Source organism: Hippoglossus stenolepis, chromosome 4, assembly GCF_022539355.2.
Source record: "Hippoglossus stenolepis isolate QCI-W04-F060 chromosome 4, HSTE1.2, whole genome shotgun sequence".
Lineage (NCBI taxonomy): Eukaryota > Metazoa > Chordata > Actinopteri > Pleuronectiformes > Pleuronectidae > Hippoglossus > Hippoglossus stenolepis.
This window is the reverse complement of record NC_061486.1, coordinates 12,490,234-12,511,990: the sequence shown is the minus strand read 5'-3', so window position 1 is coordinate 12,511,990 and position 21,757 is coordinate 12,490,234. Positions and strand designations below refer to the sequence as shown.

At 42.0% G+C, this 21,757-nt stretch overlaps 1 protein-coding gene across 3 annotated transcripts in view; it reads right to left on the bottom strand.

Annotated features, from left to right (window-relative positions):
- Positions 1-625: 625 nt before the first annotated feature.
- arhgef12a (Rho guanine nucleotide exchange factor (GEF) 12a) overlaps positions 626-21,757 on the bottom strand; it is a 38,041-nt gene continuing 16,909 nt past the window's right edge. For 2 of the 3 annotated variants that reach the window (XM_035154345.2, XM_035154346.2), the window contains exons 4-41: positions 20,010-20,075; positions 16,672-16,770; positions 15,599-15,648; positions 15,313-15,370; positions 15,044-15,216; positions 14,688-14,765; positions 14,210-14,329; positions 13,630-13,737; positions 13,228-13,362; positions 13,004-13,105; positions 12,714-12,824; positions 12,502-12,600; positions 12,072-12,114; positions 11,675-11,780; positions 11,372-11,509; positions 11,186-11,218; positions 10,077-10,191; positions 9,874-9,982; positions 9,582-9,785; positions 9,358-9,496; positions 9,232-9,264; positions 8,980-9,131; positions 8,582-8,728; positions 7,719-7,804; positions 6,790-6,912; positions 6,424-6,538; positions 5,121-5,221; positions 4,834-4,911; positions 4,600-4,675; positions 4,342-4,509; positions 3,575-3,662; positions 3,405-3,482; positions 3,215-3,309; positions 2,888-3,094; positions 2,533-2,769; positions 2,187-2,416; positions 1,997-2,072; positions 626-1,895 (exon numbers count right to left, since the gene is read on the bottom strand). In XM_035154345.2, coding sequence (XP_035010236.1) covers positions 1,885-1,895; positions 1,997-2,072; positions 2,187-2,416; positions 2,533-2,769; positions 2,888-3,094; positions 3,215-3,309; positions 3,405-3,482; positions 3,575-3,662; positions 4,342-4,509; positions 4,600-4,675; positions 4,834-4,911; positions 5,121-5,221; positions 6,424-6,538; positions 6,790-6,912; positions 7,719-7,804; positions 8,582-8,728; positions 8,980-9,131; positions 9,232-9,264; positions 9,358-9,496; positions 9,582-9,785; positions 9,874-9,982; positions 10,077-10,191; positions 11,186-11,218; positions 11,372-11,509; positions 11,675-11,780; positions 12,072-12,114; positions 12,502-12,600; positions 12,714-12,824; positions 13,004-13,105; positions 13,228-13,362; positions 13,630-13,737; positions 14,210-14,329; positions 14,688-14,765; positions 15,044-15,216; positions 15,313-15,370; positions 15,599-15,648; positions 16,672-16,770; positions 20,010-20,075 — 4,187 coding nt within the window. In that variant the 3' untranslated portion in view covers positions 626-1,884. The remainder of the gene's footprint in view (positions 1,896-1,996; positions 2,073-2,186; positions 2,417-2,532; positions 2,770-2,887; positions 3,095-3,214; positions 3,310-3,404; positions 3,483-3,574; positions 3,663-4,341; positions 4,510-4,599; positions 4,676-4,833; positions 4,912-5,120; positions 5,222-6,423; positions 6,539-6,789; positions 6,913-7,718; positions 7,805-8,581; positions 8,729-8,979; positions 9,132-9,231; positions 9,265-9,357; positions 9,497-9,581; positions 9,786-9,873; positions 9,983-10,076; positions 10,192-11,185; positions 11,219-11,371; positions 11,510-11,674; positions 11,781-12,071; positions 12,115-12,501; positions 12,601-12,713; positions 12,825-13,003; positions 13,106-13,227; positions 13,363-13,629; positions 13,738-14,209; positions 14,330-14,687; positions 14,766-15,043; positions 15,217-15,312; positions 15,371-15,598; positions 15,649-16,671; positions 16,771-20,009; positions 20,076-21,757) is intronic. The other variant, XM_035154347.2, reaches the window with a different exon arrangement.

Below are 21,757 nucleotides of genomic sequence, written 5' to 3'. Positions count from 1 at the left end.
ACGTGCTGATCATCTCAGACGCCCTGTAGCCTCGAACAACACACTGAGTCCTGCAGTACAAGAGGCGGTCATATATTACGTGCTGTCAAAGTGCCCCCTGCACTATATTGAATAGCTACTGTAGTTCATCCACTTACACAGTAAAACCTCCGATTCAAAAAGAGAACACCGCCTTCTCTTTACCAATTTCAGCCTATTTCACTCAATAGAAATCAATCACTCACTCAAACCGAATCGAAAACAATGAGGTAAAGAAAATGCAGCTTCAGCACATGTCAAAGACTCAGATAAATCTTGAAGCATGTATTTGTGTTACTGGGCCACAGTACATTGATATGCATTGACATGTAAACGGACTGATTGTGTAATTGCAGCTGAATTCTGATGGACATTAGGCATGAGAGACAGGTGCTATTAGTTTTCAGATATCTGTGGAGGGATGGATCTTTACCACTGGCCAGTATGTACATACAGTAAACCCCCCCACACAACCCGTCCACTGGCTATAGCTGGGACGGAGGCATAAACAAACAGTTCCATCATCCCTCCATCTTTGGAACTCTCATTAAAAATAGACTCAGTTTCATATTAAATATTTTCTTGAAAATGTCAAAAACGGGCGAGGTTTTCCTTTTTCAATGTGTCATGGCACCATTTATTTATTAAAGTTATGCATAACCTTCCAACTTGATCATTGTACAGTATATGTTGAACTTCATGACATTGTTAGAATATCAGGCAGTCAGATCAGAACAGCCAATAGTAGCAGAGAGAAGCAGCATTTCTGTCAGAAGCTAATACAGAGAGAGCGTGGCCGCTCCTTGCAGAAGAGAGGGGAGGGGAGAACGGGGACAAGATCCCCAAAGGGAAGATGAGAAAGCATGACATATAGAGTGCAGCAGGGGATAAAGAAACATGATTGCCAGGGGGCTGCGAGGAGAAAAAAAAGGAAGGATGACACCTGTAAGTGTTCAAAAGGAAAAAGAAGGAGAAGAGTCACACGCAAAGGAGGAGAGGAGTAGACGGGAGGAAAAATAGTCCTCACAGCGAGGAAGAGGAGGAGGAGGAGGAGGAGGCACAGAAATGCAACAGGACCAGATCAGAGCCTCGAGACTCTTCATTCTAGTTAACACCACACCTAGAATTTGTCTAAAATTCTAGTCTTTTAACACAGTTCAAGAGTTTCAACACAATGGGATCTATCCATCACCAGTGCAACTCCGGCCTCTATCAGTCTGAATATACTCCTGCCACTTCATCAGGATGACGCTCGGCTGACGCTCGCGTGCACTCAACACTCACACGAAGCCTGTGTGACTGAAGCAGGGAGGAGCAGCCGAAAAGGTAACACCATGGCCAAAAGCATGCAAGCAATGTGGAAAAACTTTAAAAAAAAAAAAAAAAAATGAAAAGAAAAGAAAGAAAATAAATACATCTTGGGATAAAAAAAATCTTAATACATTATCTTAAAATTTTCCTTTTCTTGTTTTGTGTTTCATATATATATATTCTAAACACACATCTTTGTACATTTTGGTATAAGTTCTCTTTCTTGCAGGGAGTTCGGGGGGAAATGGGTGTTAGATGGTCGAGGGATGAGGTTCTGGGGGCAATCCCACTTCCCTGATTGCCTTGTGCTGATGGAGGGGAGAGGGGGGGGTGCGGCGTCGCTAAAGACGCCACGTTTCTGCTCACACTCTCAGTCTCTCATTCTCAGTGGCGGCCGCGGGCGACGGCGATGGAAAGAAAAATAGGGGGACTCAGCAGTGAGAGGACAAGCTTATAGGAGGTCCAGAAAGTCCAGGACACGAGAAGTAAGAACAGACGACGGGTCAGGACTTCCTCTTTGGGACCAGAGCCAGAAGCCGTGGCGTGGACTATCCACTATCTCTTATCTGAGGGTAAAGAAACGTTGAGGCGAAGGATCAGACGATGGACAGATACAGGAAGTGATTCAAGTGTTGAGATGCAGTGATTCATGCTGACGATGAGATACCTTTGTTTCTGTCCATGTCTGCTGAGGACCTTTCAGGCCTTTGGCGTATTAGATTATTGTACTTGGCCTCAACGTCCTGCAGGGGGAAAAAAACAATCCACTGTAAGAATCCACAGTAAAAACGATCACTTTGTGTTAATCACTAAGTTTGTTACATGTGATGAGCTGAAAGGGAATAAATGTCAGGTACCTTCAGATAGCTCAGGTTGGACTGAAGGTTTCTGAGGTGAGACAGGACTTGTCTGCTGAAAGAGGAGAGGCTGCCGGCCTGAGACGCCGAGGAGAACCTCAAGTTGATGCCGGAGTCCGTGGCGCAGCCTTGTGAGGTGCTCAGCTGCTTCCCTGTGGTTGATGCCAAGATGTCGTCATCTGTGCTGCTCTCCCCCGGGCCACCGTAGCCCTCCAGGACCAAGTATCCTGCTGAGAGAATCAAAAGAAGCCCTTTAATACAAATGTCATCAGAGGAGGGACATGGAGCGCAGATCAAACCCAAGTGAAACAAGTTCAAACTGTTTAAATCTACGGCCCAGGCTCACCATAATCGTCAGGAGAGTCGAAGAAGCCCGTGTCCCCAGAGCCCAGGTCCTGGGCCGGGTCCTCCGTGTGAGAGCTGTTCTTCTCGGAGCCGTTGTGGACCATCACTCGTGCGCGGCTGTCGATGGGTGTCCGCAGAGACGTGGTCCTGAGGAGACGAGCCCCTGTGGAGCGTTTGCTTTGCTCTGCAGCCTCCTGGGACATCAGCTGGGTCACCAACACCTGCTTTAATGCTGCCACTGAAGGACGGGGAGAAACCGGGTTATTGATATATATATATATATATATATATATATTTTTTTTAAAATCACATATAAACTATTTGAGGTTTTGGAGTTATCTGTTCTTAACGCTTACGTGTTTTCAGTGCTTCGTCTGCTCTGGAGGGATAAACGTTAAACGAGTCTCCTTCTCTGCCGTCCTCAGCCGCTTGGTAAGGAAGCTCCGGATCCACAAACCCTTCCTCCTCCTGCTCCTCCTCCTCAGCCTTCACCCTCTCGAATGGATTATTTCCAGGTAGAGAGCTCGGCAATGCGCTTCTAGGGGCCGGACTGCTCTCTTTATCTAATGAGGGAACGATTGGAGGAGTCCTAATTAGATGAGGATTGTCTACACAGTTGAGAAGCACCGAATAATGAAGTAACAAGGAAAGAATAAGTGAAGTAATGTGTGAGAAAGTGGCACCTGTTGACTGGGTGCTGCCAGTGGATGTGCGGTCTGCGTCTCGACTCAGCCTGGAAACACCTGCGGTGATGGTCTCCACGTCGTCTCTCTCCCCACTGGCACACAAGCAACATCTTTTTGTCAGTAACAAGCTCAAACCCTGAGAACCATCACATCCAATCGAATTATGAAAGATGACGAAGCAACATACTCGCTCTGAGGTAACGGGATGATGGTGTGAGGTTTGACTTTCATGGCGTCCGCTCTCTGAATGATTAGACGCTGCCACCTTTCGTTAAGGAAACCAAAACAAATGTTGTTAGATCACTTAACAACTGGAACGATACAAATGTAACGAAGCGATCAAGAGATGTATCTCACGTTATCTGATCTGCGACCGTGGGCGCCATCAGCTCGTAGATCTGGGCTCCGTTGTCTGACATGGACAGGACGAAAAAGGACTTGTTGTCTGGATGGGGAGAGAGTGGAGAGACGGTTTGAGGTGAGACTTATCAGTTTTATCCTACCATTTATGCACAAGCTGTTTTCAGACCTGCACTGAACTATGGACATTTGTATGTGAAAACTGTTCCAATCAGTTACTCGAAAACTTTTCTCCAGAACTTTTCCTGCCAGCCTGCTAGTAAAAAGTCTGGAAAATGAGCCCATGTGAGAATACGGCAGGAAAATGTGGGTAGAATTCACAGCGAGCGAGTGAGTGTGTTGATGACGTTTCTACATGATGGACGCAAAATGAGATGAAGGTATCAACTTGGGAGGACGAGATTTTAGAGCTTTTTGTGATGAGCTTGACGGGCTTTCTGCAGTAGAATTCATTTGTCATGTCCTGACGCCTGTGTACTCTATTCAGGCAACACGCCTCGCCTGAATGTTCTGGACATTTTCCTGTTATTGTTAATGCGTCTGACTCAGACAATCTAATCCCGCTGTATTCTTTATATGCGAAGGGCGAACTCTGCAAGCGGTTCAGACTCAAATTTTCCAGACATTTTTCTGAAATCATGTCCTAAACAACTGCAGAAACATAGATCATCGCATCATCGGGTTCTGTTTTAGCTATTTGAGAAAGCAAGAGCGAGATGATACTTTTCAAGTGTGTCCTGTGAGAGACTGTTGTGTTAACTGACCTGTGGCCACAGAGCGCACCAGCACAGTGTTGAGTTTGATGATGGGGCTGAAGATATGTTTGGTATCTGCGGTGCCTGCCAGGTTTTTGCTGTGACACTTCAGGATCAGACGCTCATCTTGTTTCTGTAGCAGGACCAGGATGTCCTCCAGGAGGAGCGTGTACAACTCTATAGAAGAGACAGAGAACACTGTTGTTTCCCGTATTCACATACTGTACTCATCAATAATCAATCTCTAATAAAGCATTGATTACAAACCAATAGTCTTGTCCTTGTTCACTTTCCATGACAGAGGTCCCTCGTGCACCATTGTTCTCTTGGTAAGATCCAGGTTCTGATGAATGTGAAGGATGAAATAAGTTAAACATCTTCTCACTGATTCCTACTGGTCTATTTTTTTTGTATCTGGCAGAGATTTCAAACTGCATGCGTGGGTTTGAAACGAGTGAGGGCGCCTTAAGTGAAACCAAAAGGGTCATGTAGACATCTCACCTTTAGCTCCAGGATCACGGGGTTATCCGTCTGCTTCAGAGAGGACAGGTCCAGTCGTCTCTGATAGTCCTCCAGCCTCTGGAGGGGGGATGGAGAGAAAGAGACAGAGGAAAAAGGGATAAGTGAGCGCTTTTTTTAAAAAAGGAAGCCACCGCCTGGGGAGTGAAGAAGGTGGCGATAAAATAAACTTTGAGCCGAGCAGGAAAGACGAGGAGGACTTAGGATGAGACTGAAGGGGATGTAGAGAAAAGTCCTGAAATGGAAAGACGGTTTCTTAAAGCACATACCTGCTTGTCCTCAGATTGCTTCACAGCCTGGTTGACGTGATTTAGGATCTTCCTGCAGCAGTCCGCCGCCTGCTTCACTTTGTCCTTCTCCACCGTGTTGTCTGAAAGATATTATGAAATCAAATAAGGCCTACTCACTTATCCAAGGGGGGTGTCTTGTAATTTCACATTTCCTCCCTCCATTAACAAACAATCATTCTCAATAATGATGATAAAGCAGGGGGGCATTATGATCCTATAATAGCCGGTTATAATTTATCATTAGAGCGTTCTCTCTGTGTGAGACTCGAACCCCCGGACTAAAATGATGGACCAAATAATGGGCGATACATTTCCTAAAATGTGCACCAACGCTCCGGGACCATAAAAGTGATAATCTCTCCATTAGTCTGCGTAATTCTCTAATGGTTGTCAAGTAACCACACAAGACCACATAAGACTTCATTTGGTTCATTTTTATCCACTTTTCTTCTTCCTCGGGAGTTGATTTCCATTTTTATCAATTTGTTTCATATTACAAATCAGGTTATAAAACCCAAACGAGCTATCATTCCTGTATTAAGCGTCTCCATGGTTACTTGCAACATGAGTAACATTTAGTCCAAGGATCTCATCGATTTGAGGATCACAGGATGGAAAGGCTGGACTCTAGTTGAAGAGGTCATGTGTAGAGTTCATTTTCTTGTCTAGACCATCAGACTAGATATGAATAACAACCTTACTGGTGGAATAAGCCCTTCAGTTATCAACACAGTGTGTGGCCCTGCGTACTGGCAGGCTGATGTTGTTGCCTTATGAAACCACATTTAAAGTCACAAGATCCAGATTTCTCTTTGGATCTATTGAATTCCACACACAGATTAATATCTGTCCCATAAATATGTCAGACTTTGTTTTTCAACAACATCCATTCATTATTCTCTAAGAAATTTGTTAAAAGGAAAAGAAAGAAGCCCAATCTCCCAATGTTAAAGAAAGCAGTAAAAATGTCTTGATCCATTGCTTTGTCCAGATCTGCCCCAAAACAGACGGGGGTGAAAACACAACCTCCTTGGTGGGGGTAATAATCTTGGTAAGGATCCCTAAGAACTTTGAGCAAGTTTTAATTCTGGTGGCTATCATTGTGCTTCATGTTAATCTGTCACATCTACAATGTTCAACCATTATTCAACATGACTAACATTTATCAGCTGGAATTTTTACTTTATCCAATCATTCCGTTTATGAATCGTTAAAGACAACACATGCTGTGAATATACAGAGTAATATGTGCATGGGGGTCTGCAGGGCAACAGCACACTACCTGTGTACTTGGAGATGTTCTCTAGTAGCAGAGGGTACTTGGTGAGTCGCTGCATCTCCACAGGAATGATGTCTTTAAGCTGCAGTCTGCGACACAGTCTGTTACTCTCTGCCTCCTGCAAAGCAATGAAGATTACAAGTTACACTTACACGGTCACCTAACTGTGTAATCTTACAGATATAGAGAGTGAATGAGCTACATTTCAGATGAATTCCTTGAACATGACAGATCAAAACTGTTTAAATCTTCTGTTCGACACATTTTGAGTATTTCATTCAGTCTAGTAGCTGCCTAGAACCATTTTTCTTTAAAAAATTAATTATTCTAATGTGAATTTTGTGTAATATACAAGGATAACGTCAGTACCTGGATGAACGAAGTGAACCTCGAGTCTTTCTTCTGCTTGGTCTTAATGATCTCCAGAGCGAAAGGCTGGTTGCTGCAGAACGTCCCCACCGCCTGCTTGATCTTCTCCTCTCCGCCACTGAACTGTAACCACCACACCCAAGACGGGACAGAGTCGAGACGGACAGAGCAGAGAAATCAGACACTCGGTCGCTCTAGGTCAGGGGGTGTGTGGTTGCCATGGAAATGCCTAGTATTTAACCATTATAATGAGCGGTACCTCCCAGAAGGGGGCCAGGCTTAAGTCCTCGTAGAAGAGGCAGCTTAAGTTTAAACGTAGACGCGATCGACGTTGAGACCCCCAGGGAACCGTTTACCCTACTTATCCCCCATAGAGACATTTCAGACATGGAGGCCAACTGATACTGTATGTAGCTGCCTCATATCTTATGTATCTCACCCGATACCGAGATGCAGAGATGTCAGACACATTTAGGCCATCGCCTGACGTAACATTTACTGAGGAGTGGGCTTCCATATAATTTACTAGCTTCTGCTTTGATAATACTTCTTGTTCCTGAGGAGGGCAAAGCAGTTCTGTGCCATATTTAAGCTTTTGTCTTTTAGGATCTCAAGGTGGGATATAAGACTTTGATGTTGATTATGACAACCTTGCCAAAAACCCGTTCTCTATTACATAGAAACTTGAAATAACCATTTTCTTGCTCATATGACATGTTAACAGATGTGAGGCCGAGGGAAGCAATCAATTGCCAAAGTCTTATTTTTCTTTTTTTTTTTACTCGCTATGAAGCAATTTTGGGCAACAGATCAATTCTTTGTTCACAATACGTTTTTTCTCCTGCCACATCAGTCATCTTGAAATGTATTCAATATAGGAAGATGTTTGAAAGGGGGAAATACAATTTCAGCCTGAGAATTGTACTCACCCAGGAGAGCAAGTCGTCTCCTATCTGATCAATTACTGAGGACTCATTTCTCTTCCGCACGGCTGCCATTTGCTCCAGTATTGAAGCTGAAATTCCAAGAAGAGGCACCAACAAACAGTCAGTGTCTGCGACAACATGTAAGGATGCTGTGTGTGTGCTTTACATTCTATATACTATTATAATTTGTCATTTTAAACATTAATCTAACTCTCGCTACCAGAAGTTGTTTTCAGACGTGAACGTGACTTTGTCTTTCACATATGAAGAACGCAGCAGGGGATCGTTCCGGTCAGACGTGATAGGAAATGACAATAGGAAAATGTTCAGAACATTCAGGTGAGGGTTGGTGTCAGGGTGGAGCATGCAGCATGCAGGAGGCAGGACATGACATTTACATTCCACTGCGGAAATCACATGTTTTTTGTTTAAAGCACAGCGACACCGGTGTCCGCCCTTATCACCAAGAGCTCTTAAATGTTGTTGTCTTTCCGAGTTGACATCTTCATCTGCATGTACGACACCATTCTTCATATAGAGATAATTCTATTCATCTTGTTTTCTTTTCAGTTTTGCATTCATCACATGTTAGAAATGTCCTCAAAAATGTCCTGCTGTATTCTGAGATAGGTTAGGTCTGACATGTTACTTGGGAGCTGGCAGGAAAAGTTCTGGAAAATGTCTGGAGCAACAGACTTGGACATTTTCATTCTCACATACACTCCCTCTTGAAAATTGCAGGATAAAGTCCAGAGTTCATTGCATGTCTGAAAACAGTTTTGCTTTTGAGTTTTGTACTGCTTCGTAAATTGTTCAGATTGTGTGTGTTTTTGTGTGTGTGTGTGTGTGCGTGTGTGTGTGTGTACCATGCAGCTGCAGAATCTCCTCCAGGTTGGTGAAGATGTTCTTGATGTCAGCGGGAGGCAGGATGCTCTCTTTGGAAAGCTTCTGGTAGAAAACGTGGTCCAAAACTCTCAGCATCCGCACATGTGCACGCTCCGTGTAAAACAGCTCTGCAGACAAAAGGCAAGACGTAAATTCAAGATGGCAGATCATCTGCACAGCTCAACATGATGCACGTTGTGACAGAGATTTGGGTCGGATCCCAGCAAATTCTCTGAAGCATATCGCTCTCTTCTCCCCTCTACTCAATGGGTGATATATCACGACAGTTTTTCAAATCACGCAGAGTAGGATCAACTTCGTAGAATTTTTGATGAATAGAAATGCAGCCTTCATAAATTGTACAATGTTATGCTCTCACCATTGATAACTTCCTGCCTCTTGATTTCATGAGGCCGGAGACCCGCTAGGACTTCTCGTCCCACCAGCTGCTGCCAGTTTGGGGGGTCGTGCTCAGAGTCTGTTCCCTGGTCGTCTTCACTCTGGACGTCGGCTGCACCCAGTCCCTCAAGCCTACAGCGAGAGAAAAGTTAGCTTTTCAACTGGCTAATAAAAATGATCCAGTAGGTATCACCCATCTCCTTTTTTAGATGGATTTAAGTCGTATCCTTACCTTCTTATGGCCTTTGGTGTTCCCTCGTGAGCTCTACAGAAAATGTTAACAGAAAAATCAATGTTATATAAATATTCTCTCTTAAAGGAAGCAAATGTGTTGCTGCACATGTGACTGTAAATGCACCTGTCACTCTCTCTGTCGTCCTCTTGCAGTTGGTCCAGGCTGTAGAGGTCAAAGTGCGAAGCAGGGTATGGCAGCCCGTCCAGAGAGTCAGTCTGAAGGCCGTCACTCAGCCTGTGAGGGCCTGAGGTCGGAGTTCCACCTGAGAGATGAGGAACAAGTTAGAAACCAATCACTTTCTGTGTCTCTCTTACACTCGTGCTCATTCGAGTTGATAAGTAGCTCACCCATATCAGCATCTCGGCTCGTGTCTGAGCTGTAGGTGGTGCTGTTGGGGGATGAGGTGTTGACAGACATGGAGTGTGTGAGCTCAGAGCCCTCACTTGATTGGCTGCTTCTTAAACGACCAGTTTCCGTGTGCTCGCTTGCCCCCAGTGAAGGCTGAGACAATTGCTTCTGAGGTCGTGGGCGACCATCCAAGGCTTTACCCACTAAAAATATAGAGAGATGTGTAAACAAATTTTTAAATGCTTTAGAAGTAGAGCCATAATTTTGGCGTGTTTAAAAGTCTAAACTCACCAGATGCTGCTTCGATGCGGCTGGGCCGACGCTGAGGACCAAGGATGCTGGGAAATCTGGGTTTCTTCACCTTTTCTTCTCCTCCTTCCTTTTCTGTCTTTATGCTTTTCTGTATTTTATCAAAAATGCAAGAGAACACAATGTGTCAGGCAGGTGACAAAAAGAGGAGAAGTCCCATAGCGCAGCAAACAATATTGAAATACCTTGATCTTGGGGAGAAAGTTGATCCGGACCCGTTTGGACTCCAGACTGCGAGGTTCCTTCACCCTCACACCAAGGTGCTTCATGTATGTATAGATGACATACTGCATGGTAGTGCTAAATGACAACAAAGTTTCTCAATTATAACCAACAAAACAACAGAACGCTATCATTTGAAGTGAACAAGTGTCCATATTGAGGATTGTACCATATGTCATTCTCATATAATCTCTACACAAACCATCTGGACTGTGCTGCGACCATATGGCATTTCAAACTACACTGTTTGAATCAGTCCCACGTTTGAATTATTCAGTATAAACATACTGCATAAATTACATGTTTTCTTTGAGACACTGCCCGAATGCTTTATGTGTAAACTGTGGGGGATGTGGAAAAGGGACTTGGATGACACCAATATGTTATTTTGTTTTCTTTGTCAAAACAGCAAGGACTGAAAACACTGACTGACTGAATTTAGGACATATAATGAGTGTAAAATAATATGTTGTGACAGAATGTGATGAACATTCTTGACGTACCTACATTTTGGCCATTTACAGGTTTGCAATCTTAATTTGTGCAGCCAACCGGCATAGGTTTGCATTGTGTTATGTTCAAAATGCACATTATTTATCTAAAAACATACATTGCTACAGTGCCACTTGTCACTATCTCTCTCAGTTTTAGCTCTCTCTTCTGCCGGGTCTGCTCTGATTGGTCAGCTGGCTCCCTCTTGCGATTGGTCAACATTTTACTCAGAGGCTTCCTGATCAGATATTAACACTGCTGTCGCCTTGGTAACAGTGGTATTAGTTCTGCCATATCAATTTCAGCCAAACTAGCCCCTCGGTGGGCACGTCACATGGTGCAGTAAATGCTCTGTTCAGGAGCAGTGTTTTCTGTGGGAAAGAACGACTCACTTTGCCGTGGACTTTGACCTTTGTGATTCCAAAAAGCTTTTATGAGCACGTAAAAGCTATATGATGCACTAAAGGTAAGAGGAAAACCCCAAAAAGCATAATATGGGCACTAAATTGATCCTCGATGCACTTTAAGAGATGCTCTTCATGTCAATCAACCGAATGCACCACGAGACTAGTTTACTCACCATTTCTCTTCCTCTGTGGTCTGAGTAGTTAAGCTAGAAATGACACAAAGAAGAAAAATTGTTTCAGTGGCTGGTAATGGATAGAAACATGTGATTGGGTTAGAGAGTATCTGTGCAAACAAACAAGCAGCACATGTCTTGATGTGTGCCATTTGTGTTACGTGACTGTGTGCATGTGCTACTTACAGGATATCCTCTATCTTGGTGATGATGCTTTCAGCATATGATCGCTCTCTCTCCAGAGTGACCCTGTCTCTGACTCGCTCTTGGTCCAGTCTGGCCAATTCAGCTGCAGCCACTGTTAGACCCATACTGCGCTTCTGCCTACATGTACCAACATAATAATGTCAATAATTTCTCAGCAAAATGTGGCTAAACATAGCGAGATACTACTTTTTGTGTAGTGAGAACGAACTAAATTCTCGAATTCATTAATTAATTGGAACATACACAGTTCAGTAAGAACAAATTTTGTGTTCACACGTTTACCTGAAATCCTCAAGGTTCTTCTGAATGTCAGGGAGCAGAGAGTCCTGCAGTGTTTGAACGTGTTGCCTGTTTATTTCCTCTGGGATCAGTTCTGTCCGCCGTCGATCTGCACACAAACACGCACGCACACACACTCAGATACACTGTACACCAAGTACCAACCGATTGTGACATGTGCACTCCAAATAGGTGATAATAAGCAATACTTTCCAAACCACCAGAGCATGTGATTAGTCAGGAATGTGCATGACTGAGTAAGTGATCACTTACAGGGACTGTATAATGAGGACGGACAAATGGTTTAATTGAGTTAACAGAAGCACAAAAGGTGAGCGTAAAAAAAAAAAAAAAGACGCTGAGCAGAGGCAAACACACACATACAGCATGATATACTTACCAAGATCAGAAGAGATGGATTCAGGGACAGCAACTTTCAAATTCTGTAACAAGAACAAAACTGATTTATACTTTGACAACAAATTTGAACACATATTATTTTTTCCTTGTTTTTCTTACGTATGAATGTTTTTTAATGCGTTAGAAAGTGAAAATGAAGATCTCATATTGACATCATCATTATCATCATGTGTTCCTGACCCTGGGAGCCAGTCAGTGACACATATATCCCCCTATTCTTACCTGTAAATTGTACAATTCTCTGGTAACTGTGAAAATGCAACATTTTGGGTAATGTATTCCATTCCACGTATTTTTTTTTTTTTATCTCATCCGTTTTTGTTCAGGATATAAAAACAAAGACAATAGCAACAGATTTGGAGGCCTGTTGTTTTCTCCATAGTTCCCTCCGACAAACAGAAACTACTTACAGCTCCTCGGTCGATGAAGAAGGTGTGGAGGTCCATGAACACCCGTCTGGTCTCTTTGGAGTTGGTCTGCTTGTAGAGGTCAGCATAGAGGTAGCACAGCTGAGGACACAAGATTACGAAATATAAAAAAAACAGCGACCGGCAGTCTGTCAGGCTGCATGAAATGAATATGTACAAGGGTTTAAACAAGGTGTGAAGGGAGCAGGTCTTACCAAAGGAGCAGGGTCGAACTGAGAGATGACATGGTGAAGGAAGGCCGTGAGGTGGGCGGGGCGAGACTTGAGCTGCTCGATGCTGTTAAAGTTGTGACACTGGCCGTTTGTCTGAAACACAGTCAGGACAACAGTTTGCAATCTGACAATAATAATAATAATCTTACTTTAATTGCAGCAACAACAATACTAAAGAGAGCCAGGTCTTTTAAAATATATTCAGTATCTGTCAGGCGTATTTAGAGATAATATGAGGTAGATGATTTTAACTTTGCCGTGTGGTAAAATACCTGTTCCTGGTCCGAATCAAAGTAGTCGTCCTCAGCTCCAATGATTTGTGAGACGAGGCGAGAAGAGGAGGGACTGCTGACTGTGGTGGGGGACAGAGAGTCCTGGGGACAAGACATTCATGTATTGTTAATAATTGTTTCCTATAAAGGCTGGACAATTATAAAATCGACTAATTAAGTACATATTTTAAGGAGAATTGAACAAAGCCAAAAAGTACAGTTACCAGGTCAGTGGTGTCCGCTGCGTCTGGGGAGTGGCAGGAGTTGAAGCTGTTCCTGGGTGTGCTCTTTGGGCTGGAGCAGGATGTCTGTCTTGGAAATAAACTGTCTGGAGATCCAGGCCCAAATCTGTGAGATAACTGGAGGTGGGAGGGAACAAAGCATTACATTATCATTCAGTCTGAATTTAGCAAAAGAAATAAGTGAACAATTCCTTCCAAATAAATTATTACTGTCAATATGTACAGTAATAGTGGCAACACTGGTGTCGTAAAGACTTTAAGAACCCATATCTAAGCAGGGCTAATCCAATAAATAATCCAATAACCTACCTGGGCTCCGACTTAAGGTTTAATGTGAAGCTCAGAGTGAAATTTGAACAGTGTTGTTGAGGCGACAGAACTTACAGGCGTGCTGCTCCAGGACATGTCTGTGTTGTTGTCTCCCTTTGAGGTGAGAGTGTGCTCTGACTCAAACATGCTACCATCATCTGCATCACCACCTGGAACCGCCTCCTAAAGGATTTATGTAAACACAACATTTATTACCAATCGTGAACCATCTTATTACATAAAACACAAGATATACAAAGTGGGAAATGAAAAGAATAAAATGTGTTTTAACATAACAGCAAGAAGCAAACTGATGCATTCATGAATTTATCAGCATTTTAAGTGTACAATCATAAAATACCACTTTCTTTTAAAATTCAGAGAGTAATGTGTTGACGCACATAACAAAAGGCTCAGTGAGCAATGTATATAAAATAAGCTGTCACACAGACACAAAAGAGTGGCTTCCCACAGAGAAAGCCTAATCCTTTGATAAGATTAGGATTTATGTTAGTCTGAAACGGGCCCTAAATGCTCGACACAAAATCACACAAAGACTGCTTGGAAGTTGCTGGTAGAGCAGTGTCCCTAGATACCCCCACTCTGTCGGCTAAATGTACAAGTCATTCAGTTGGAGGGGAGGTATTTGCTTTACCTGTGTTGCCCCAGTGGCCTTGAAGAGCTGACCCTGCAGCTGAGGAATGTGTTTTTTAGCTTCCTGGATGTCTTTCAGTAGTTTGGGGGAGGGGTTCTTGCTGTACTCCTCCTTCATGGCCTAGACAGCAAGAGGGGTGAAATCAAAACAAGGAATCATACATATGTTTACTTTGGCACGGAGTATAGGGATGTTAAAGGAAACCTTGTTTGAAAATCGCTGCATGACAAATTGGTTTTTTACCCAACTGTACACAAGCTACCTTCCTTCTGCTCGAACACAATCTCCTATTTACAGACAGATATGAGATGATTCTTTCTCTTTCAATACAGATAATAACTAAACACACCTGAACAAGGTTTAGATATACACAGCTGTGGGATAAAGGGTGCAAAATCACCTTGCTATTTCTGACATCGACAGAGGAAAACAGTACAACAAGGAGCAGACAGTGAGTGGCAGTGATTCTTATGCTAACCTGCAGCTCGTGCTGCTCTTTCGAGAGCATCCTTTGCAAGATATCAACCCTTGGGTTGCAGACACTGCTGTTCTCATCCTGCAGGAGAAAAATAAAAATGAAGCAAATGGAGGAATTGTGAACTAGACTAGATGAGAATCATTCAGGGAAATTTCTGATCTACATAATCCACATAACAGAAAATATAAAACATTTGTAAGAAAAGATGACAGAGAAGCCACCGCAAAAATTAAGGATGAGGAAAACGTAGATAAGACATAGATAATCTCCAAGATGATGAGAAGAATGATGAAGAGGAAGGGATGTTTGTGGAAGCGAGATACAGAAAGAGTGCATCAACTGATGCCATTTAGTACCCATGGTGGATGTGTAGAAGAGAGGCGGTCCAGAGGACTGTAGGGGCGTTCTGATGCTGGGGAGTTTGGAGAGGAAATGCTAACACCCAACATTTCAGACTCTGCTTCCGACAAAGGGATCTGGGCGAGCCCTGGAGGGCGCCCCAACACTGTGAGGGCCACATAGGAGCCCGCTGAAAAAGGAGAAGTAAGGGATGTGTTTTAATTTAAGATTTATGTATTAAAATGGGGAATTTTCTTAAACAGAAAGACATACAAGAAGAACTTACATTTGATTAGCTTCACCACTTCAATGTGGTTAGAATGTGTTACAAGGGTCCCATTGACCTAGAAGACAGTAATGATACAATGATGAGAATCAAGACTGATACAGACGCCAACAACCTTCCATTCTAGGCCCAGATTTCCACATTGATGTCTCACTCCAGCTTTACACACAACAGAATGGAGTAGATAGTGTACTTGACCAGAAGGTGGCAGCATACAGCCTCTGCATTGGCCTTGGACTAGAAAACAGTGCAGCTGACAGTTTAAAGAGGTAGATGAACACAATACCTTGATGATCCTGTCTCCTGTCTGAACACCTGCCCGCATTGCAGCCCCATCTGGCAAACACAGAGGTAAAAGAGCATTAAAAAAAACAGAGGAGGGCAGGAAAGAAACAAAAATAAATAGAAGATGGAAATGTATCGAAGGGAGAACTGAGAGAAAATACAGCTTTGTGGTGTAATTGTGGATTTTCCCCCACAACGAGTACACCATGTAGCCCTGACAGACCAGATGTTGCAGAGTGACTACTGAAGTGCTATTTTGAAAGACCATAACAGTGGTTATATTACAAGAAGGACCTGTTTCACAGCTCCACCCCAAACAAAGGGATTTAGGCATGAGACAGGTGATTATAAGATCCAGGTCTGGCTCTAGAGTCAGCAGCAAGGAGCTGAAGGAGAAACTAAATACAGTTTTAAGAAAGCACTACCTGTGATGATCATTTTGGGTCTTCAGTTTAGCATTAATGTGAACATTTTAAACAGTGTCACCGAAATAAGGACATAATCTTGTCCTATCAGTCTTTTTTTTTGTTTCACACTAACCAGTTACTTGCTGCTCCGTTTACAATGAAATGAAAAACAACTTTTATAAATTATTCAAATGAAACCAAGTAGATGGCTCCTTGTGGTGAGAGATTAACAAAGGCACAAATGGAGAGCCGTACAGGAATAGGTAAACCCCGCCAAGCACTGATGACCGGGCAACTAAAGTCCTCCATTAGTTCCTTCCTCTTTTGTCTCTTTCCACTACTGTACTCACACTGTCATGTTTTCTGCGGCCTGATAACAGCCGACAGTTAGAGGCAGCTAGTATCCTGTCAAAGTCCCCTCGTTAAAAGACACCACGATAACTGCAGCTATTAGGAAACTGCTAAGGAGGAAATATACAGTGCATGACTTCACAGTTATCCCTCATATCTGTGAATGCAGAGCAGACTGCCGTGACAGTTTGATGTCAGTGCATGAAACGGGAGCCCACATCTCTATTGCAACGGCTTTACACCAAAGTAGAAAGAAAATCAGTCATTGCAACACCATGTTTTTCTTCTTCCCTTTAAGTTTGAGGCTTCTCCTTACCTTCTTTGACAAGCTGCACAAACACTGGGTTGTCACCACTGACAGTGAGCCCAAAGCCATTTTCATCTTTCTGGATGATTACACATCGCTGGACCAGACCTGCGAGTGAGACAGACAGGACAGACAAAACAAAACAGTGTCTTCAAAAGGACTAAAGTCATTAAGATAAATGTTCTTAACTTGCTTCAGTCAAGTGCATAACACAGTATGTGGAAAATAAAAACTATTATCTATTTAGAATTATCGATTGTGTGACAATAATCACATTTTGTAGATAAACAATACAAAAATAGTAAAAATATTTATTTTACTTTCACAAAATAGGTTACATTTTTATCCTAAGTTTATCTTAGAACAAGACGGACATTCATGTACGTACAGTAAAATAATTACTGGTCCGCTGCATATATTCCTCCTCCTCCATACTGACCATGAAGATTTGTTTTCCTCCACAACTTACACTGAAACTGCTTTTAAATATGATTTTTGTTCCATCCAGTATGGACAAGAGCAATAACCAATAAAGCTTTTACATTTGCCCATGTGGGTTTTATCTTGAAAAAATGTCTACCTATCCTGTAACATATAAGTAGATAACTCATCTCCAGTAGTCTAGACGCTGTTGTGAATAAAACAAGAGGCATGTAAAAAAATATTGTTGTGAGGTTGGACAGAAACATTTTAAGAGCTTGAATTTTGCAGCACATTTTGACATAATATATATACGTACATGAAAAAAACACTCATTTAATAAATTATTTGATTTCAATTCAATATTGCGCCAAATAAGGACATCCAGTATATTATCCCAAGGAAATTTTGAGAGTAAGGTCAAGTGCTGACGATGTTAATACATTGATAAAGAAATAATAAGTCCTGCTAAAACTTATAATGGTCGCAGACATGTTGTCCCACAGGTCAGGAGGAGGAACGTTACTTTCCAGGTTCTCTACAGAGTTTCATTAGTGTTGCAAGCTGAGATTAGAGCTTATCTAACGTCTGGCCGACTGACAGGGAAGTCGACAAAAAAGGAAACACAATGCAAAGAATGCAAAATGCTTAGACAGAAAAACAACGTTGTCTCGTGTTATTAAAAACAAGAAGTAGATTTTCCAAAATAAGCAAAACATTTCTATTATGAGAGACCCAGACTGAATGAGGTGACCCTTGAACTGGTTTCGGTGATGTGTCTGTGATTTCCTGATCGGTGCAGCGTCAACCAGGGAGGGGTGAGTCGATCGATAAGGACAGTGGTGTGGGGGTTGGAGAGTGGAAGGAACGGGGGCTTAAACACAGAGAGCGGCTAAGAGGGGCCAAAAGCCCGAGGCTGGGGGGAAGGGAGTAAAGAGGGGGTGAGGTGGAGCTACAGGAGCAGGGGGAAGGGAAACAGGGAGAGGGCAAGGGTGTCAAAAAAACAGATGAAGCCGTATGGGTTAAAGGGCTGGTGTGAATTTGCCTCTAGATGTTGATCTTTTGCCTTTTTCAACCCATAACAGTATTTTAGAGTCTCTGGTTGGTATTTATTAACGGTGAGGAAGAGGGAGGACTGATATGATCGCTGACCAGGTGAATCCATCTGAGCTAATGTATTATTCAGGGTTTTAACTGATCCATAGTCAGCACCCTTTGCTGAAACACAGAGAAATGTACTCAAGAGAATAAACTGACCTTTAATGCTGACACTGAGTACCTTAAGCACCGCAGTCACAAAAAGTCATTAGAATACCACATACAAAGGTCAGACTACTTTTCATAAATCTGAAAGTCTGCGTATTTAGAGCTTCAAATAGGAACGTGGCTTTTCATCTGTATAGCGATAACTGGTTCAAACAGAAAGACCACAAATAAGCTTTGTCCAATGTGACAGTGGAACCTTATCTTAATACAGTGTGTCCAACACAGAGACGAGACTGTCATCAGCAGAAACTGGCATTTCTGACGGCCGCCTTAAGAATTTGTTTTGTCAATTCACTGCTTGTGAGGCCAGGCACCCGCTACAAGTCACTTGGTAGGAAATCTCACATTATCTGACCATTTCTGTCTCTTCTTGTGTCATTGTGGCCAACAGCAGTTGAAAGAAAGGTGAAAAAGTGTCCCACATGATGTAAGAAGCACAAGAGAGCAGTTGAACCGGGTTATAATGACACTCTCACACCACAGGAGAGAAGAGGCTCCATAATGACCCTGCTAACATGGTGATTCTGAAAACAAGTCACTAAACCTATTGTTCTGTGGCCGCTCGGCTTTACTCTAAGCAAAAGTAAGTCCCTGTAGGCATGTGTGTGTTATTCACTGTGTGAGCTTAATTTTCAATGAATCAACTGAAACTTTGCATAAATATTTGGATCTGACTCAAGTGGGGGTTTATGGATCAAAGTAAATAGTGCAACTGTATCCTGGTAATCCAAAATCAATCTTTTAAGTAGTGCTTAGCTCAGCTGCTAGGGTCTATGAGGAATTCAATTGAATAGTGATAGTTTTTCAATTAAAGTCATTCATAGATTAAGTTGGAAGTTATGTTTAGCTGTATTTTGTCAAACGATATGACTTGAGTTTACTGAGCATAGAGAAACATTGACCAGCAGAAAAGATGAGGTTTGAATTGTTTCTGACACAGAATTTAAAAGCCAAATATTTAGCAAACCGGCAAAGTAAACACTTAGCCAGTTGTCCCCATCAGCAAGTACACCAAAAAAAATCTGGTGATTAAAAACTCATTACTGGACACATCATTTTGCACTGGCTTGAATAACTGTCATCGTATTTGGAGAATGATACCAAACCTCAGTCGGCTATTTGCACTGCTCAGATAATCCCAATGCTCAATAATAATCAAATACATTATTATTTGAGCCATATCATTTCACAGTAGATCCGAAGTCACTTGTAAATCTACATTTTCAAGCAAAAGATACCAAATATTCCCGAGTCACATTTTCTCAATTGTTAGGATTTACTGCTTGTCTTGATAAAAATATAATTAATAATAAACCTAACATTTCTCAATTTTGAAAATTTGGTCAAACAAAACGGTTTGATGTGTCCAAAGTAAGTTGCGTTTAAAATATCAAATAATTTGCAGATTAATCAACAATGAAAGTATTAGTTATGTTAACGCACATCCACAGTTGAGTTGATCTCTTGACGCTAATTAGCACAGAAATCAGACAGTCGTGTAAATCCGACCTCTGACTGTGCAGCCTCATTAAAATAAATTAGATGAATAGAAAAAGTCATTGCTATCGCTCTGTTTGAAATAAGGGGCAATTTCACACCAGGGTCTGAAGCATGTATAGATGCTAGTTGTCACACCAGCCATTCCCGCAGGAGCATCTTACCACAGGACTCAGGCTTCCCCTCTGCTAGCACACTGCTGCTGCCACTCTTCTGCACCACCAGAGCTTCTGCTCACAGCCCCCACCACGCAGACCACAGCACAGACAGCACAGCAGACAGACAGACAGACAGACACACACACATACATACACACAAGCACAAACAAAAACAAACAAGGAAAGGAAACACAAAACAGGAAAGAGAAAATCATGAAGAAGAAACAATCATGGGAGAAGAAAAATTAAATGAACAAATAGGTTGTTTAATAAAAACACAATGGTTGGGACAGGCAGGAGTGCAGTCACTAAAAATGAACTTGCTTGGTTTCCTTTCTAAAATAGCTCCATTCCTATAGAGGTCACTCTACATATTCATGGTGACTTAAAAAAGAAAAGACCCATTTTTTTCCAAAACATCAAAATCCTGATTACAAGGGGTTTAAATGTAGTTTAGACTAAATAATAATACAAACGCACTGGAAATCAATTGATAATTGTGTGCTAATATTACCAAACTGGACACTGAACATGGGCCTTTGTATTATAATATAATTATCAATATGTAGCTGGTGCCACTGCATTTTTATTTTTAGTTGTGGTATACAAGATCATGCTAAAAATAAAAACAAAAGGTACACCTCATACCTGAGGAAGAACCATTCTTCATCCAACTATGATAAAAGGTCATTAAAATGTTTTTGAAAAATGTTTGGTATACTAAAGCTTTCAAAAGCTACCAAATAGCTGCCCTTAATCCACTCTTTTGGAAATGTGAATCTCGGTTTTAACATCCATTTCCAGAGTATCTGACTACTCCTGCCGTCCCCTTAGAATCCCAGCCACTAAATTATGGTAGAAAAGGCAACCAGGAGAAAATCTAGGAAAAGAATCATGCAACTTGCAGATAACTAGAAAGAGACAAACAGAAATATTGATCATACAACATCATGCAGGCATGCAGAATGTCATGACATACATTTAAACATGAAACATATCTAGAAATAATAATCTGACATTTTAAGGAATCGCCTTCTGCTTCTCTTTGGCTAATGTGCTTCTTGTTTAATCCCTTCCTCTTTCCGAACATTGTTAAAAACCATCAGAGAAATACATGGAAAAGGGTTTTAGTGTGGTGCTACAAACAGACTGTGCCTGTCTTGTTGTGTAACCACTGAGAGACCACGTCTTCTCCATGTTCCTGTTGCATCATACAGAGATAAGCCACCATGTGGTGCAGGGATTTTCTTTTTTTGTTTTGAAAACAGAAGCCATATCTCAAATCATGCTGTCCTGATTTGTGGCAACTCAAACAGGGAGTGCCACTGCAACAAACTAGTTTCTGAACCCGACCTTCACTATTTCAACCAGCAATAAACCTGCAAACTGGAGTGCATAGCAGGCTTTGGGGCTGTTTGTGTACCAGTCAAGTATGTACCGAGACCACCCAACTATTTTAAGCAGTCAAAACCCACAAACACTGATTTATGTAAGAACCATGTGGACATTAAACATGACGCTGCAGGTTTTAAGTTCCTGTGATCAAACCTTTCAGTGCTCATCAGCTTAAAACATCATGTTATGTGCCTCAGGGGTAGAATTTAACAAAATACGTTTACTTCGTTACCGTACTTCAGTACATTTTTCATTTATCTAATTTACCTTTGCATTAAACAATCAGCAAGTACTTTTAATTTCAATACTTTAAGTATACCTAAAAGCAAGTACTTAGGTTAAATGGTTCAATGTGGTAC